General features: G+C 40.2%; 1 protein-coding gene across 3 annotated transcripts in view; it reads left to right on the forward strand.

Annotated features, from left to right (window-relative positions):
- Window positions 1-19,107, forward strand: part of fras1 (Fraser extracellular matrix complex subunit 1) — a 446,760-nt gene that overhangs the window by 228,621 nt on the left and 199,032 nt on the right. For all 3 annotated transcript variants that reach the window (XM_059646148.1, XM_059646150.1, XM_059646159.1), the window contains exons 17-23: window positions 3,529-3,666; window positions 7,475-7,660; window positions 11,623-11,763; window positions 14,097-14,240; window positions 15,060-15,212; window positions 15,329-15,475; window positions 16,650-16,796. In XM_059646148.1, the coding sequence (XP_059502131.1) occupies window positions 3,529-3,666; window positions 7,475-7,660; window positions 11,623-11,763; window positions 14,097-14,240; window positions 15,060-15,212; window positions 15,329-15,475; window positions 16,650-16,796 (1,056 nt within the window). The remainder of the gene's footprint in view (window positions 1-3,528; window positions 3,667-7,474; window positions 7,661-11,622; window positions 11,764-14,096; window positions 14,241-15,059; window positions 15,213-15,328; window positions 15,476-16,649; window positions 16,797-19,107) is intronic.

Raw genomic sequence — 19,107 nt, forward strand, 5'->3', positions numbered from 1 at the left:
ACTTCATCGGAGGCTCACTGATGATGTTACCTAGAATGGTGACGAAACGTCTGAAAACTAACCTTCCATCTCTAACTGACTGTTAGAAGGCTACTTGGATGAGAAAGGCAGAAAATCTTAAACCAGGGGTAATCTCTCCTTAATGGTGCAGCCAAGATGAGAAGCAGTCTTTGGGATTTGAGAGTCCTGTTCTAGTGGGTAATATTTATTCTTCTCTGTAATTAATAACATGCTAATAATGCCACATTCTCAGAAATTGCAAAGTTTAAACTTGTGATTTTGCTGACACTTCTTTAATTAAGGAGAAAAATAAAATACATTTGTTCATTTTATTAAGATTATTCTGTCCACAGTGCAAGGAGTTAGACTGATGACCACACTTCATAATTTTCTGTTATGATGTGTTAATTGTTTGCTGCACTGTTATCTAGAGATCAGAATTAGAAATCGAAGTGATTTGTCTTTGATCTATATTTTTTGCACTTAACTGTATTTGGAGGTATTTTGTTAGTCAAGTGCTTCAAATTACTTGATAACATTTAGTAGTTGCTAGTTTGATCAACTGGTTGTTGACTTGCTTACCGAACTGGTATGTTTGTTTGCAGATGTTTCATCACCATACCAGGTAATACCATCAGTGAGCCTCAGGTAAAGCGCCTTTGTATTCAAAAAACTATATTCAAATGTGACCAGCCAAGAATGGACTGCAACACTAGAACAAATCATTACCATGAAACAACAGAAGACCAAGACTAAGAAAAGACAGACCTAATAGGAAAAACTGACTAAACTTATCCACAATGACAACACAGATAGAGCAGACACTTGGATAAGGAACCTATCTGACCAGTCACTCTCAGACACTGTAAAAGCCACCCTGGTACGCAGGCTAAACTGCAATCACAGATATGCTAATAAAACCAACTTCATGACTGCACTGGAATCCACCTTAAACAGCATACTCATCAAAGAAACCCAACGAACTGTCAGACAGATAGTAATGCCAACACTAAGCAGAAGGTGTGCAGAGAATACATTCAGCACACTAGAGAGGAAAGCCCTACAAGGACTCAAGAGAGACAGGAACACTATAATCCTACTGGCGGACAAAGGGCACATGACTGTCATTACTGAACACAACGCAGTACATCGAGAAAGCGGACACTTTATTCACAGATACCAACACCTACCAACAGATGGCGACAAACCCAACATTACAAATGGAAAAGCATATTGTAACCACCCTGAGGAATATACACAAAATGGGTGAAACTAGCAAATTTGATTACGAGAGAATGAAACTGGAGGGGGTCAAACTCAACCCACTTCTATGGAGTCCCCAGGGTACACAAACCAGAGGTCCCTCTCAGACCCATTGTCTCACTTGGGGCACGCCGCCATACAGACTAGCAAAAGAACTACAAAGGAAACAGAAACGTCTAGTACATGGCTCAAATCTCTTTATCCACTCCATCCAAGAAGTCCTCAATATCGTCACAGACACTGGAGTAGATGAGGATGAGATCATGGTCTCCTTCGACATAACTGCATTATTTCCGTCCATAAAAATCCCCACTTGACAAGGAAACACGGGCCTTGCTACTTGACAGACCAGGGATACAGACACCTGACAACACCAGCATCATCAGCAAAGACGGCACCCTCAACCTACTGGATCCATGCCTCACAACCCACTTCACCTTCAATGGGCCACCCATGGGATCACAGATACCAGGGTTAATAGCAGAAGCTGTAATGTAAATTCTGGAATGGACAGCTCTTCCCACCATCCAACCAAAACTGCAGACCCACTATGTAAATTACAATTTTGTCATTATCAAATACTGTACACTGGAGAATACCCACCTACTCATAAACGACATCCTCACCGGCATAAAATTCACCAGGGAGAAGAACAACAACAAACTTCCCTTCCTGGACATAATGATCGAACGTATGGTCAACAGTGAGCTCCAGACCAGCGTACACAGGAAGGCCACCCATACAGATCAAGTATTCAACTACAATAGCAATCATCCCAATATCCACAAATGCAGCTACATCAAAAACTGTTCAAGTGAGCGGCAAACCACTGCAGTACCCAGGAGCTGCACAAAGCGAAGGAAGATTACCTCTACAGAGTCTTTAGAAACAACAGTTACCCGAAAAATGTAGTCTGCTGATACAGATACAACACGTCCAGAGACACTTATCACCCTAACATACCGTAAAAGCTTATCCGAGATGACCACCAGATTACTTTGCCTCCAGGAATCATGGGAGCCCACAAACCGACAGCTACGCTTTGATAGCCAAAGACAAGAATAAAGGATCCGACAACCACAGCTAATAGAACCAACGTTATTTACAAGATACCATGCAAAGGCTGTCAAAAACATTACAACATTGGGCAAACTGGAAGGAAACTAGCCATCAGGATTCACAAACGCCAACAAACTTCTAAGAGACATGACCAACTATCACTCATTTCAATACACATGGACAAAGAGGGACACCAATTCGACTGGGACAATGTAGCTATCCTCGGACAAGCCAAGCAAAGACACACATGAGAATTCCTGGAGGCCTGGCACTCAAACCGGATCTGCATTAACAATCACGTAGAGTTGGACCCAATATACCAATCACCAAGAAACAAATCCAGAAGTGATGCCACATGCCCCAGCAAACTGAGACACACATATAGCAAGTGGGACAGAACATCGACACTTTACTGGAGGCACACTGATGATGTTACCTAGCATGGTGACAAAACTCTACAAACAAACTTACCAGCTCAGTGAGCTTGTCAACAACTGCATCAACAACCTGAGCTACAAATCTTCTCAAAAACCTTGAGTTTGATCGTCTGTTTAGCTTCTCTTGCCTTGCTTTCCTGCTCACTCGTGCAGGTGAGGTCGGTACTGTTTGCCTGATATCTCTACCTCTCTGCACAAATGCTGCTAAACCTACTGAGTTTCTCCAGCATTTTCTGAATTTATTATTTATGTAATGTTTTAATGTAATAAAACATCCCACAGGTGCATTATTAAACAAATCTGACTGCAGACACACAGACATAGGTCCACATGCCATTGGTACACTTCATATCTTATGACTTTAGCCAAATGTGCAACCAGTCAGTGCCTCATTTTCAAATTAGAGCCTAAAACATGTATGACAAGTGTTGATCTCGCCTACTGTTGAAGCTCAGCAGAAGTGAGCCTCCGCCATGCTCCTGACTCAACCCCCTTTCCTTATACAAACAAAAAGAAATTGGAACCTTGCTGTAAAGATAAACTGCAGGTCTGTTTGGAAAGGAGAAATGTATAGGACCGTGGGGGAGGAGCAGTAAATGGGACTAATTGCTCTGCCAAAAAACTGGGAGACGCTCGGCCTGTCATTGTGTACTTGTGCTTGTGAGTTGTTTATTCTTCTAACACTTAGTAATTCAAAGCTATAATTCATTACTTCCTTGTGTAACCCATAGTTTACATATTCACGGCTATCCCTGCTCCTTTGTTTCAGCCTGCCATGCCTCCTGTACAATCTGCACTGGTTCTTCTGAGCATTGTACTTCTTGTCCTGACCACTTTTCCCTACACAAAAGTCAATGCCTTGCAACCTGTCCCGAGGGATTTTATTCTGCGAATGGAGTGTGCCAAGGTAGGCGGAATGTTTGTGCTTAATATTATGAAATATAGTACATGTATGATGCAGTGATAGAAACTGAAGTAAGCCCCATGAGACTTGTTAAATACAATTAGTCCCACATTTTTCAGAATTTTTGTATGTTACACTTCTAATCAGTAATCTCGCTAGGATTGCTTATTGCCTAATTTTGCTAAAGAATCTGGAAAGAAAATATTTATCACTGACTTATTTGAGATAAATTTAATCTCCAAGAACAGATGTATTGGATGCAAATGAGAAACATGAATGTTCACAGTTGCAAACTCTGAAGACAATGTATCTGTTCTAACCGAAGTAAATAAGTGGTTGAGCCCACTTTGTATGCATCCATTATTTTCTTAAGACATTTTTAAAAACATTTTATCCAATTTGAACATGTTACCTTGGTCTTGGAAAACAAGTCTGCTAAATGGAGGCAAGTGGGGCTCAATAATGAATAACCTCTGATCTACAAAGAGTGGTAGAGGTTGAGTAAATTGGACTTTTACTCATTGGAGTTTAGAAGAATAAGAGACCAACTTGCACTAATGGGTAATAGCTGATAATATTCTGAGGTGTCTTCACAAGGCAGATGCTGAAAGGCTGTTTCCACTTGTGGGAGAGTTTAGAACCAGAAGGCATAATCTCAGAATACAAGGTCACCCATTAAGACAGAGGTGAGGAGGTCTTTTTGTTTTGCTAAGGGTCTTGAATCTGTGGAATTCTTTACAACAGAGGGCAATTGAGTCTGGGGCATTATACTTATTCAAAACTGAAATAGATTTTAAATCTGTAAGGGAATTGAGGATTTTGGGGATAAGACAGAAAAATTGAGTTGAGAATTATCAGATCAGCCACGATCTAATTGAATAGTGGACTCATGATATAGGCCAAATGGCCTATTTTGCTCCTAAGTCTTATGCTCTTAGGAGAGATCCAAATAGTATTCAAAGTGGAACCAAATGACAAACTGGATACCATTTAGAAAATTCACTGCAGCAGCACACCATGCTTTCTTCATTAGCACCGTCCAGAACTGTGACTCCCACCACCTAGTAGCAGCGTCACCATCTGCAAGTTCCTTTCCAAGCTCCACACAACCCTGGCTTGGAACCATTGGTTTCTTCACATAACTGGGACAAAATCCTGGAACTTCCTTTCTGACAGCTTTGTAGGAGCAGCTGGTGGGATGGCAGTATTGTCACTGGATTAGTAAACCTAAGGCCTGAGCTAATGCCTTTGGGACATTGGTTCAAATGTCACCATGGCAACTCGTAGAATTTAAATGCAATTAATTTTAAACATAAATTAATTAAATACAAACTGGAATTGCAAACTAGTCATGATGTTGCCATGAAACTATCATTGATTATTGCAAAGACTATCTGGCTCTCTGAAGTTGTTTTTAAAGAAATGAGCCATCTTTATTTAGTCTGGTCTGCACATGACTCCAGACCAACAGTGGTTTGATTGTCCCTTAAATGTCTTCTGAAACAGCAATGAAAGCAACTCCATTCAAGGGTAATTAGGAATTATCAACCTTGGTGGCAATTAGCGATGAACGAATGACAAACGTTTGCCTTGCCAGCAACATTCATCTAATGTTAAAGAAGAAAAAATATTGAACCCCTGCATGATTACAAGCATGGCAGCTAAAACTGAAATGTATCTTGGGGATGGTTTTATATGTAAGAATTACACAATTTAATTCACAGGACCAGAAGTTTGAACTCTGTCTGTGCTAGCATTTTTAATCCATAATGTTGTTGAAGCTCATTAAGAAACATATCACAAACGATATTTCTTGATGCCAGTTGTGCAGCTCAAGATTTCATCTCTGATTTGGAGTGTAAGATTAGTAAGTGGGAGTCTAGTACTACATTAACATTGAAGCACTTCAGTAACTTCATCAATAGTTTTATTAAGAGCTCATTTTCACAGCATGCAAATATTCACCTTGGGTTTTTAAGGAGTCATGTACAATATATTTCTGTAGCACTGCAGTTTTAGTTAGAAGAATGTTTGTGAGATACGAGTCAGCTAATGCTCATTTCTAACAGATTCTACATTCTTTTATAAAGCCCAACTCTCTAAATGATGACCCTGATTTTCTGATCAGCGATGAAGAAATAGCTCTTGCCATTTTTCCCTCTGACAGGATTGCTCTAAACTGCTGTTTAAGCCAGCCAGTATTTTGCCCTTCCTCAGGAATTTCAGGTGTGTGAGAGCAGAATATGTAACAGAGGGGTTATTCACTCAGTCAGACTGAGGAATTGTCATTAAGCCCTGCCTCTGAACCAGGAAGTATGGGCTGAAATTTGGCTGGCTTCTGAGAACAGCTTTGGGTTTGGGCTGAGGATAAAATCCTGAGAAAATGTTCATATTAGAAACCCAGTCTGATCTTGTTTGTGCAGACACAGAAATAGATTGCAAAGAGGAGGGGTTGGCTAAATTGTTTTGTGTTGTTGCTTTGAATGGTTTCAGGCCTTGTTTGGTGAGTTTAAAGGATCTGTGCAGATAAGTTAAAGCCTTTGTGGGATGATCTCCGTTCTTTCCTCTAAAGACTGCAACTGTTTGGTTTACATTTGAAGGTGCTGCCAGCAGTGTTTGGCCCGCCATTACAGGCAGCCCACCTGTTTACAGAGCAGCAAGAGAGAGAAAGAGCCCACAAGTTCTTCACTTGCTTTTACCCGCTCAATCAATCCCTGGCTAGAATTCAAATCTAGAAGAGCAGTTTCTTCATTTTTTTTAATATACTGGTTTAACTCGCCACAGGCAACTTCTCAATCAAGCTAGTTAGTAAATATGGTCACCACAAACTGGAAACCCATGTTGCAGGTCGAGATATTTTTCGTCAATCTGTTCAAACATGTTACGAAACGCACCTTGAACATGGGACTTGAATCCTAGTCTTCTGGCTGAAAGGCAGGGACGCTGCCATTCTGTTTCACATCTGTATTTTTTAGTCAAATTGTACAGAGATGTTGTTACACACCTCTGGTGAGGATGGGCCTTGAATCCAGGCCTCTTGGTCCAGAGGCAGGGTCACAGTGACTTCACCACAAGAGCCCCTTGTTGCAGGTCTATTATTAACATATTAATTGCTTACTTAAGTGAATTGTCTGAATGATCCAGAGTGTAATCCTTTCTCAGCTGGAGTCCATTGTCCAAAGTAATGAATTTAACTGTTTGGAAAGCCCTCTGAGGCACAGTGGTAGCATTCCAACCCCCGGACTAGGAGACCTGGTTCAAGTCCTAACTGCTTCATTGGTATGTAATAACATTGCTGAACAGGTTGATGAGAAGGATAGGTTGGTAAAAAATAATAGCTGATCAGACTGCACTTTATCTCTGGATATCTACGACTAGTTCAGGAATGGGCCTTTCACCCTCATTTAAACTGGTTATTCTACTAGTCTACTATCAAACAGTCCGTCTCCTTTCTGATAACTTTATCATTTTCAAGATGAAGTCAAGTAAATGTCCAGCCTTTTGAAGAACTAATGTTTAGGCCACTTAATACTGTGGGCAGCCTTTTTTTTTCAAGAAAACGTTTCTTGTGGTTTCAATCCATTTAAGAAATCAAGTAATCCTTGATTTAAAAAAAAACATGATTTTATAACAGGAGAAAAAGCTGATTTCCATCATTTGAATTTTCACGTTAAGTCTGAAAGGGGAACCCATTCTATATGATTCTTATTTATCCATGGGAGAGTTTTGATGAAGCAGCATTGTCCTAACTGTATAAAAATAATTAACGCATAAGCCATTGGATATTCACTATTATTTTGTCCTCTGTAAGCCTGTAGCCGTCCATGCCGGGCCTGTGTTGGCCCCAAGCAGTCAGACTGCACTAATTGCCTCAAACCAGAAGAAGTTATTCAGACTCACGACGATACCCATGAGGATACCCATGAACTGCCACATGGAGAATGTGTGGCTGATTGCAAATCCCATTTCTACGTGAACAGTGGTCAAGTATGCACAGGTAAGTTGCTGTCAGTTCATGCAGTTAAATTTTAGGGGCATATTGAGCTTTAATATTATCATACTTAATAGTCCAGTTTTGAAATATTCGTGCTGCCTTCAATATTTGAAAGATGTTATGATTGGAAAGGTTAATATGCTTGAAGTATTCAATGCTTATAAGTAGCCTCTTGATGCCAAGGGATTTCTAATTGCCCATTACACAAGGTAACTACAACTTCAAAATACAGTCACCACGCAAATAGCTATAAGCCCCACAAAAGTTAAAATGCACAATATTTATTCAGGAACATGATAAACCCTGCATGACTCATCTAGTTTACTGTAGAGTAGCTTTGATGTAATCTAATATGTTCCAATCATGTGTCAATTTTATGATTGTGTTAATTATTGATGAAAGGAGACTAATGACAGCTGTTGATAGCTTGTTTCTTTAAGTCTTTGCAAGGTCACGTATATATACACTGAAAAGTATTGTTTAGCATAGTTCTACACACAATTCCAGCAAGATCCTGTGATGACCAATTTTTCCCCCAGATTACCTACCTTAAAAGTCAGACTCTTTTTGTTTTAGATTGATGGTTAATGCCAGCAGAAAATTAGTTTTCACATATAAGTAAAATGTCTTTATTATACATTCTCCAATGTAAGTGTGAAATCTGTATTCATTTTTCTTTGGGATTGGAAAAAATAGTGGCCTTGTACCTAATGCTTTTGTTGGCACAGTATGATTATTTTTGTTTCATTTCTCTGATGATGAAAGCAATCAAAACCAAGTTTAAAATTCCTTTTTTAATTTGTTGAATCACCTCTGACAAAACTTCAGTGGGCTATGTCACTTAATTCTAGAACTGTTTCCATTGACCCTTCCATTTGTTGTTTGATATTCCATCTTAAACATGTTCCCACAAGCCCACTCTTCAAGAGCACTTTTGCCTTCTCTCCTAATATTGCTTTGCAGTCCTGCTTCTGCAAAGCACCTTAAGAATGTTGACTATATTTAAAGCTGCTATATAGATATAACTTGGATTTTGCATTTCTTATTTCATCTTAACAATGTTGGATTTTTATATGTAACCTGAATCAGATCCATTAACAGAAAATGACTTGCATTTAATTTTAAAAATTACACTTTTTGAATTGGAGATCCCGCAGAGGTGCTATAAGCTTGAGCGAAAAAAGAAGCACTATTGATACTTACATTGCCCTCTGAAATTGAGGGTTAGATCAGTTCCCAAAGTCATTAGAGGGCACTGCATTCTTTAAAGCCAATGGATTTCCAGTGAGATGTATGCATACAATCCAAAGTAGTTTGTCTCATTGAATCTTCTTTGGAAATAAAGTGAACATCCAAGATGTTTCTCTGTGTGATGGTGTAAACAAGCTGAATCTAAGTGATTTGCTTCAAGATGCAACATGTAATTTTTGAGAGCAGTAGGGAGTACCTTTAAGTTTAAAAAAAAGTATTTTCCTCAGGCTTCCTCCTTCTTCATAATATAGTATTACAGTTTGCAAGTTAATTTTCAGTTTCACCAAGCCGACTTGCAAGTCACAGATCTTGTTTTTACTGCGCTATCATTGAAGTTATGCATGGCTGAATGATTTGAGGCATTCATTCTCAGCTTCTAATTATTTAAAGCAGATTAGATTCTGCCAGCTACAGAAAAATAATGCATGATTGAACAGACAGTGATTTTGCTCAGGGGTACTGTTCCATATATTCATAATTCCAGTACCTTTCTATCTTTTGCCCTAACACAATTTGATTACATTTTTATGTGAGGGGGAACAGGAGAAAGAATCAAATCTATCAAAATATTAACAATTTGCGGTGAATATAGTTCAACTCATGTTGGAATAAACCCTCAGAATACTCATCTGCAGTCATTCCAATGCAAATGCAAATGTGAATGTTTGATGTCAGACTTATTCACTGGACCACAGTAAGTTGAGGAGTGACCTTATAGAAGTTTATAAAATTGTGAGGGACATTGATAAGGTGAATCACGAAGGTTTGTTCCCCAAGGCGGGGAGTTCAAATCTAAGGGGCATATTTTTAAGATGAAAGGAGATAATTTAAAAAGGACACAAAGGGCAATTTTTTTTACACAGAGTGGTTAGTGAGTGGAATGAACCACCAGAGGAAGTGGTGCATGCTGGTACATTTAGAATGTTTGAAAGACATTTGGATAAGTGCATAAATAGGGAAGGTTTGGAGGGATATGGGCCCGGAGCAGGCAGGTAGGACTAGTTTAGTTTGAGAGCATGGTCAGCTTGGACTAGATGGACCAAAGGGCCTTTTTCCATGTTGCATGACTCAATGACTCTAGAACCTCCACAGATAATGAAATGTAAAGTACTGTATGTGATGGGGTTTTGCTGACTGGCGACAAGCTAGCGAGAGGCCTGTGCTGCCACATTTTGTGGAGGTCTGTTTAATTAACTGGGAATTGATGGACTATCCCTGTTAATAAAGGGCCATGGTAGAGAATATCCTGTTGTTGAGATCTGCTGATCAATCGGAGACCAACTGCTCATCATTGTGCCACCTGTGAGATGGGGACTGCTGCCAGTAATGCACTTGGCTAAATGAGGGAGACAGGTTACAGGTAAGTGAAGTTCAGAAGGGCATAAAGGGTAAGAGTCATCAGGAAGGATAGTTCTGGGGCTGTCATTGCACTCCCTCATAATCCTTGCAGGATCCTATAATCAGGCCTGAAGTGCCTTTGAGCACAGGACTCCCTCACATCCCTCTGGAAACTCTCAAGCAACTCCAATAGGGTAAGTTTTTCCAAGTTTATGCATGGCAAGTACACTGTCTGCATCTATTTGACTGAAGTTCTCAATTGACCGTGGGTCAGGAAGGCTGACATGAACCTATCACTTTGAGACAAACATGTTTTTAAGGTGAGAGGAGAAAGATGTAAAGGACCTGAGGGACAACATTTTCACACAGAGGGTGGTTCATATGTTGAATGAACTGACAGAGGAAATGATAGATGCAGGCACAGTTACTGCATTTAAAAAACATCTGAATAGGTACATGGATAGGAAAGGTTTAGAAGGATATGGGCCAAATGCAGGCAAGTGGGACTAGTTTGGTTTGGAAAACTTGGTCGGCATGAACTAATTGGACCAAAGAGTCTGTTACCATGCAGTATGAATCTGTCACTTTATGTGGTGGGAGAGATTAATGAGATCAATTGTTCATGATGCCCTGGCGATTGTAATCTTGATTATAATGCATAATTACAGATTAACACGTGTAATTTGGACTGTACTCTAGGATGCAATTTTGTTAATAGATTCCATTTGTTTTATGGAGTGTTTGCTGCTGGTACTGAACAGCGGTGACGCAATGCATTCCATTTCATGAAACTTTGATTTTCTGTTTTCATGATGTTCTGTAGACTGTGAACATGAAAAAGCACATGCTTATCAAACCTTGTACATTCTGACTGAATTATTTATGAAAGATAAAAGTATCAAGTTTGCCATCTTAACAAAATAAAGGAATGAATTTTGTAATGGCTCCGACAGGCAGGCTCCAGACAGTTCCGGTGTCAGTGGGTATGAAGTTGATAGGCCATCCACCAGTCTCTGCACACTCCCCACTCACAAGCCAGCTGGTGGGAGTCATAAAACCCAGCCCGAGATTGCAAATCACAAATTCTGGCACACATTCAAAATGTATGCATGCAAATTAGTCAACCAGGTACAACTCACAGCATGTAGAAGTCATGGATTATATATGATCAGCAGTAAAAAAAATCTAGTTTTTCCACGAGCTAGCAATCAATGAAGATGCTTGTTTTCCAATTAAAACAGTGGTAAATTGTTCATTTTATCAGTAATGTAGTTATCATGAATAAAATAGAATTAATATTTGTTCCCGGTCAAAGATCTTAACTTACTGGATATTAATCAATCTTTTGTGTGTGATCTCTGTTATTTTGTACATAGAGTGCCATGCCACCTGCAAAAGCTGCACGGGGAGCAGTCCTCAGAATTGCACAGCCTGTTCTCCACCAAGAGCCCTGTATGAAAGCAAGTGTCTTCATACATGCCCTGAGGGGTTCTACCGTCAAGACGATGCCTGTTTTTGTACGTCTGCTGCTTTTGCATTGCTAGTGTTTGAATATTTCATTTGCTACTGTCATTTATCACTCGTGTATTTTACAGCCATGTAAAAGTTAGGAGAGGATAAAGAAAGTTTACTTGCTGGATAGGATTCCAGCAAGAAAGAATGTCACCGGAGAGGATGTAGGATAGCAGATAAGAGCGGGGAGAGTGCCAGCAAAGCTGTATGCCAGCTATGGAAGTGTTTGGGGTGTCAGTGCTGGCTGCCAGATGTGTAGAGAGTTTATTGTGCCAGATAACTAGGGTGCCACATGTCGAGAAGGCGAGGTATTAGCTGGTTAGCATATATGGCTCCAGTTGTTATGGACCAAATCAAATACCCCAAAATATATCAAGGAGAAAGTCTAGACCCTAATTTTCTAATTTGCTTAAAGCAAATGTAAGCAATTGTGTTCAAGATCTGATTTGATTCATCCAGCATTAGGCATAAAGCAAAACACACTGTATTGTTACAACAGTTAACATACAAGCAAAAAACAAGTACATACCTAATAAAACAATATATTACTGAATTACTAATTATCAATTGTTTCAATACAACAACATGCCATAAACACAAACTAAACACAGGCAAATTCAGTAAAGCAGGTTTTCCTCGTGCTATCTTGCTTTGAGTCCAAGAGAAAGAAACAATCTTGGAGCAGAGGAGAGCTCAGGCCTTCTGCTGCAGCAGAACAAGAACTGTATCTATCAGCTTCAACAACCAGCTCCAAACTCCAACTAAAAGCAAAACCACAATCCTGAGTTTGTGTGAGCCTGACTCTACCCACTCATGCTTCTTTTATCTAATTTAATAAAAACACTCAGTGAGCCCAAAGCTGTTTGGCGCATTGCTTCTGGAGCAGACATTCTTTCACCCCTGTGGCAACACCTCTGCAAGAGAAACAGTACAGAACAAATCGGTCTTAAAGGTCCAGGATCCTCACAAGGTGGGTAGGTTGCCAAGTGGGAAGGAAGTAGAGTGCAATGTGTGAAAGTAAGTGATGCTCTTATACGGTAAGTCAGGATGGGTGGGAGATGTAAGTTTGGTGGGGGTGGAGCGAGAGTGGATGTTAGATCAGGGAAACATGTCCAGGGGCAGAGAGTTAGGCCATGTTCAACCAGGGACTGGCCAACTTGAAGAGATCTGGTCCAGTCTCATGCTGGGGGAAGACGTGATATGGAAATGGGATACAGTATAAAATAAAAGGGCCTGGCCCTGAAAGATTACAGGAACAGAGCGACCTAGGTGTATATGTGCATAAGTCACAGAAGGTGACATGACAGATAGAAAAAGTAGTTGATAAAACATACAATACCCTTGGCTCTATTAATAGAGGCGCACAATGCTGAGCTCATGTTGATTCTAGTCCAAACTCAGTTGGAGTATATAGTACAATTTTGGGCGCCAGACTTTAGGAAAAATGAGAACACATTAAAGAGAGTGCAGAAGTGCAGAGTGAGAATAATTCAATTGATTAGAAACTTCAATAATGAAGATAGATTGGAGAAAGGGATTGTTCTCCTTGTGGCAGGAATGCTAAGAGGAGATTTTATAGAATTTTTCAAAGTCATGAGGGCTAGACAGAATGTATAGGGAGAAACTGTTTCCTTTCATAAAATGTGCAAGAACGAGAGGGCACAAACACAATGCAGTAGAAGGAAATGTGTTGCAAGAAAGCTGCCTGCAAGTGTGGTGACGACAAGATTGGGATATCAGATGATTACTCAAATAGTAACAACATTCAGGATTCTGGATAAAGGGCAAGAGAATGGCATATTGCTCATTTGGATGATTGGTGCAGACACAGTGGACCCAATGGTACCCTTCTGCATTGCAATGATTCTGTGACCAAATGAATGCACAAGTGTTTTGAAATTAATGTCAGTGCAGTAGAAACAGACTGTGCAGACATTATTGGATGCACATTTACTTATTTGCTATGTATATCAAAAAATACTAGCTTTTCAAAGTTTGTGTTTGTCAATTTATTAAGTAATTAACAATAATTAGTCCTTCTAAAAGAAATCTTTTGTTATCCATTCCACAAGCAAGTCATCAATATTTTGAATAGGTGATGAAGAAAGACTACGTTTATTAGCCTATTCATTTTTGGTTTACAAATTTGAATGTTCTTGCACACGTGGAAGATTAAATTATGGCAGAAGCCAAACACATGCCAACATTTACATTTTCAAAATTAACAAGATATATGTAGCACATTGAACATGTTAAAGCTCAAGAAAACATTTGATTAGATTTTCACTGACAGGATGCACAGTCCTTTGTTTTATATTTGATTTTCTCACCTTTCTAGCATGCCACCCTTCTTGTAAGCAGTGTGACGGCCCCTCAGACTCTGACTGTTTGACGTGTCATCCTCATATTAAATTGCTCAATGGATACTGCAGAACCAGCTGCAGAGAGGGGCAGTACCTGAACCAAGTTGGATACTGTGTTGGTAAGTGAACACTTGGGCTGCGCCATGACTTTGAGAGCATCCACTCATAGTGAAATGTAACAGATGTCCATTGTGACAGCTTCCCCACCATTTTTTTTCGGTATTGAAATCCATGGTGTGAAACAGAATCTAACACCCACCACACCCAAAAAAAAAGCATGAAGCTGTGTTAAGTCTTTCCAATAAGATTGGGCAAAGCATTCATTTTCCAAAATACTTTCAGGTCCAGGATTAGAACTGTCCAGGATCAGAATGGATCTCTTCAGCTAGCAGGAGAGGGACAGCAAACAAAAATCGAAAGAACTGCCAATGCTGTAAATCAGGAACAAAACCTAAGTTGCTGGAGAAGCTTAGCAGGTCTGGCAGCATCTGTGAAGGGAAGAACAGAGTTACCATTTTGGGTCTGGTGACGCTTCCTCAGAACTGGACAGCAATCTACTGATCTTAATGTGGAAAGTCTTTCTGTGACTCCACAGGCTCTCTTTCCACCACCATCACATCACCTCTCTTGCTTCTTGTTCATTCACACCCACCTTTGAAGGATCACTGAGGCAACTCAGGAGTGGACTGCAAGATCTCAAACATAAAAGATCAGCACAGCATATAGCTGCCTCTACCTTGTACCATCTAATACTATATTATAATGATCTGTATACTTAAAACAGGTACATAATGACCCCATTTGTTCACAACTGGTTGTTTAATTGTTTTGAATCAAGAATTCACTGGTTTAAAAAAAAATAGTTTAATTATTGTCAACTGTTCTAGGCTGATACAATTACAATCCGATATCAATGTATTCTTTTATTTCTGTTTCAGATTGCCAACCTCAGTGTCAGCACTGTACAGCCGACCTCAAAGATACAGGTAGCGTCTGCGTCTACTGTAAGAATCCTCGTGAGATGCTGTTTGGCGACACTTGTATTTCTCATTGTCCCACAGGGTACTTCATGAGCAGAGGCATTTGTCAAAGTAAGTAATTGGGGGAGCAAAGTGTTTTGAAATGGACTTCTATTTGCTTCTTTAACAAAATTCCTACTTTGATCAATCTAAAAATACCAAGATATTCCTGTCGTTACTTTTTCCAGGATGTCATTCTTCATGTAAAACCTGCAGTGGTGAAGGAGGTTACAGTTGCACTGCCTGTGCAGCTAACCTAGTTCTGTCTCATGCTGGCCAGTGTATTGCTGCCTGTCCCCCAGCTTTCTATAGTGACAACCAACAGATCTGTCAAGGTGTGTATCTCTGCTGACTCTTCCGAATTAAACAACTGGCATAATTCCAACTTCACAATACAGTTAAGGTACCACAGCTACCAGAAGTGCATATCGAAAATTTGACTCTTCCGACTTTTGTTGGAATATCATTTGAAAAAATTACTTACCGTATCCAGCTGCTGAGCGCCAGTAATGCTTTAAATAAAACAGACACTTTCCTGATGTCATGTAAAAGAGAAGTATACTATGGTAATGTACTAAGGGCTAGTTTTATTCTTGAACTAATGGTTTCATAACTAAATCACAGTTTCAAGTAAATTTTACAAGTTTTGGACAACAATTTCTGATGAATTCGTTCCTTCTGTTGATGTACCTTTTTCCCTTCACTTTCCAGAAATTGACGATTTGTGTTAGTGAACAAATTCTTCAGCATCAACAGCCACCACTGCTGCTGTAAAATGCCATTTTTTTATTTGTTTCTGTGTAAGCATGGACTTTAAGCATTGAATGCACCATAGCTAAGTTTTAACCTGCTGTTAATACTTAAGGGCTTATTTATTGAGCTTTATTTCCAGGGAACACATATTTTCCCAGCTGCACAGGTCATAAAAAGGGTCTGAGAACTACTTTGCAGAGTCTGCATTCCATTTATGTCGAGCCAAGATTTCTGGACATGCAGAGCTCTGCTTGAGCTAGAGTAGGCATGGGCCACTTAACCAATGCAAATTACTCAAAAGGAGACAGTTGTGTGTTTTCACCACTATTTTCTAGAGAAATTACCTAGTAGGCACTTAAGGGCACTCTGGTACACCTCTGACACACAACAGTAAGAGAGTCTTCAGAACACTGAGGACTGACAAAAGAAAGACTAGTTGGTGATCAGTTTTAATCTTCAGATTTCTGCATTAAATGTTTAAAAGTAATCAAATTCTCCTCACTGCTATACCTAAAGGCCTGTCAATTACATTTTCTGTCCCTTCTTCAACTGCAAACCCAGCCTGCGGGTTGTTTGTCTGGGATAAGAACTTTTAACAGTCATGTGACAAAATGAAAGCTCTTAATCGACTAGCAAGTTAAGTCTTTTTACAAGCTGATTCATTTTCACATCAGATGTGTTTTGTGATGTTATAATCAGTTTTTTCTCCAGGAGGGAGAAAATATTTCAATAGATTACTTGTTTTTTGTTTCCTAGCCTGTAATAGCCAGTGTTTGACCTGTGAGTCTAATTCAGCTTGCTTATCCTGTAAAGACCCCACTAAAGTTTTGCTTTTCGGAGAGTGTCAATACGAGTCCTGCGCCCAGCAATACTACATCGATTACTCAACTGGAACTTGCCGAGGTTAGACAAGCCATTATTATCGTTTCTCTCCCAGTTTGCAGTTTATTTTTCTCATTCGTTTGGCTTATTTTAAAAGTTTAAAAGGCTTAATCATTGTAACATGTTGGTGGTGCAATTATGAATTATATGAGGAAGTACTTAATTTGTCTATTCAAACAAAATAAAAAGTTGGCTCAACTACTTTCATCCACTTCCAATGGTGTATGCCCTGGCTGTAAAGATGCATGGATGTGTCATACAACTGTCCAAAGACTGCAGAGTGGGTGTGTCAAGGCATCAAACAGTCATTTAAATGATTTGTGCAGGAAGTTTTCTTCCTTTCTCCTTTACTGTTGTGAACAGCTTGGCCGTGGTGATGGTATTGGTGGTGAATTTGGGTTCCCAGCAGCTTCTGCATCAACAAAGTGAGCCCAGTGCTGATCAATGGCTGCTGCAGTGGAGGTGAGGTTGTTTCCCTGTGGTGTCTGCACCAGCGCAGACTCCTGGAGGTGGTGGCAAAGGCGGGTTTCGGTCCAGTCTGAGACCCAGAGGCCTTGGCAGTGGTTGCAATCGGCAAGGTGAGCCCAGAGTGGACTCATGGCTGTGGCAGTGGAGTTAGGTTTGGCCTGGTGTGGGACCTGGTGACATTGGAGGTGGCTGCACTGATAAGGTCCAGCGAGGACTCATGGTGGCAGCAACTTCGGTAGAAGTGAGATGGCGCCGAAGATTGGCGACTCTTGTTCTGGCGGCATGGCGAGGGGACTCATGGCTGGTTGCTCCAGACCTGTGACTCAGCACTTAACAAGAAGAGCTGTAAAATTGAACTTCATTGCTTTATTTTTCTGTCCTCATTTTTTGTGCTTTGATTATTTTCTCTGTCTTAAGATGGCAGCAGAGAATAGAGACACTATACTACATTTTCATTGTATTTTGTAACGCAATACTTATGATAATAAATAAACCAAAAATAAGTCAAATCAAGTTGTCAAGTGGACTGTAGAAGTTCTGTTTCTGATATATCTTGAAAAACTGAATCTGATTAGGAACAGGAGGAACCCTTCACTGGAGTTCTTTAAAGGATTCACAAAAGGAATTTGAGATGAGGCACTTTTCATTTGTTGCTAGGTAGACTGAGCCAGAATTCCCAATGCAGACTGCCAACTCTGCAGCTACCACCCCACCTGACATCTCTCTGGCCTCAAAGCTGAAAGAGAAAGGAAAGTAACAGAGAGAAAAGATGGCACATAATAGAGAAAACAATGCCGCTGGCCTGGAGCGTATGAGCTCTGATGAGCTTGAATACTGCCTACCGCACTGCCGCCATCTTGAAAATTTGTCTCAGGCTGTAGCGTGACTGAAAGGTCAAAACAGGCAACTGAGAGGGGTTCCCTGTGTAAAGGGAAGAAGAGGGAGAGGGCAAGAGGCATCAAGGATCACTGCACACGAATGCAGGTGGCTTCAGTATCTTGGAAGCAGCGAAAGACATTGTATACTCATCAACAAGCATCCTGACTTCTGACCCTCTGATGAAGGTCAGAAGATGATATAATAATCTCTGTCAGTATCAACTATATAATGTAGATAGCTGTCTCCTGTAAAGCGCTGAAGAAATACAGGCATGCCTGCCCACTGCCACTTCTTTGCTGCCTGCTACTATTATGGTGAGCTTCTCCTGCAAGGGCGAAAGAAGAATGACAGTGAGGGTGATTATGTTGTTTGGGCTACGTGTCCAAAATAACAGAGTAGCTGAAGGGATACAGGACCTGCTAGTAGTGAGTCCGAGGTGGCAACACAGTTAAGTGAATTTGAAAGGCAGTATCTGAATGTTAAGCTGATGAGTGATTGATGAAGATGAGATTCGTTGAAGAGAATTAATGAGTGATTCAATGGATAGAAGATGCCATTTGAGTGTTCATTCACTCACATTGCCTACAGATATGAGATTGTTGATTATTCTATGATACTTCATATAAGTTCTTGGGTCAAACACTGTGAACTACCATTTGTGACTGTATGCTACAATTCCCTTCACTGTGTGTACCTTGAGGGCCCTCTAGCCCCTTGTGGAAATGTCATCCATTGTTCCTACATTCCACTTCCTGCCTTACATCAGAGAAACTGGGAGCCAAGTCCCTGATTTGCTACTCCATTTCACATCATCTTCCATCCATAAAGGTCATCCTGCTGAGAATGTTCCAGTGGCTGAGTTCAGCTTCCCAGTAAGACAGATAGGTTGCCTTTTATAAAAAAAAGAGTAGTTTTCCTTTGTGCCTTGTGAGCTCCACTCATTGATTGTCTCTTCTTGGGCATGCAAGCCAGTCAATGACACAAT

Source organism: Stegostoma tigrinum, chromosome 1, assembly GCF_030684315.1.
Source record: "Stegostoma tigrinum isolate sSteTig4 chromosome 1, sSteTig4.hap1, whole genome shotgun sequence".
Lineage (NCBI taxonomy): Eukaryota > Metazoa > Chordata > Chondrichthyes > Orectolobiformes > Stegostomatidae > Stegostoma > Stegostoma tigrinum.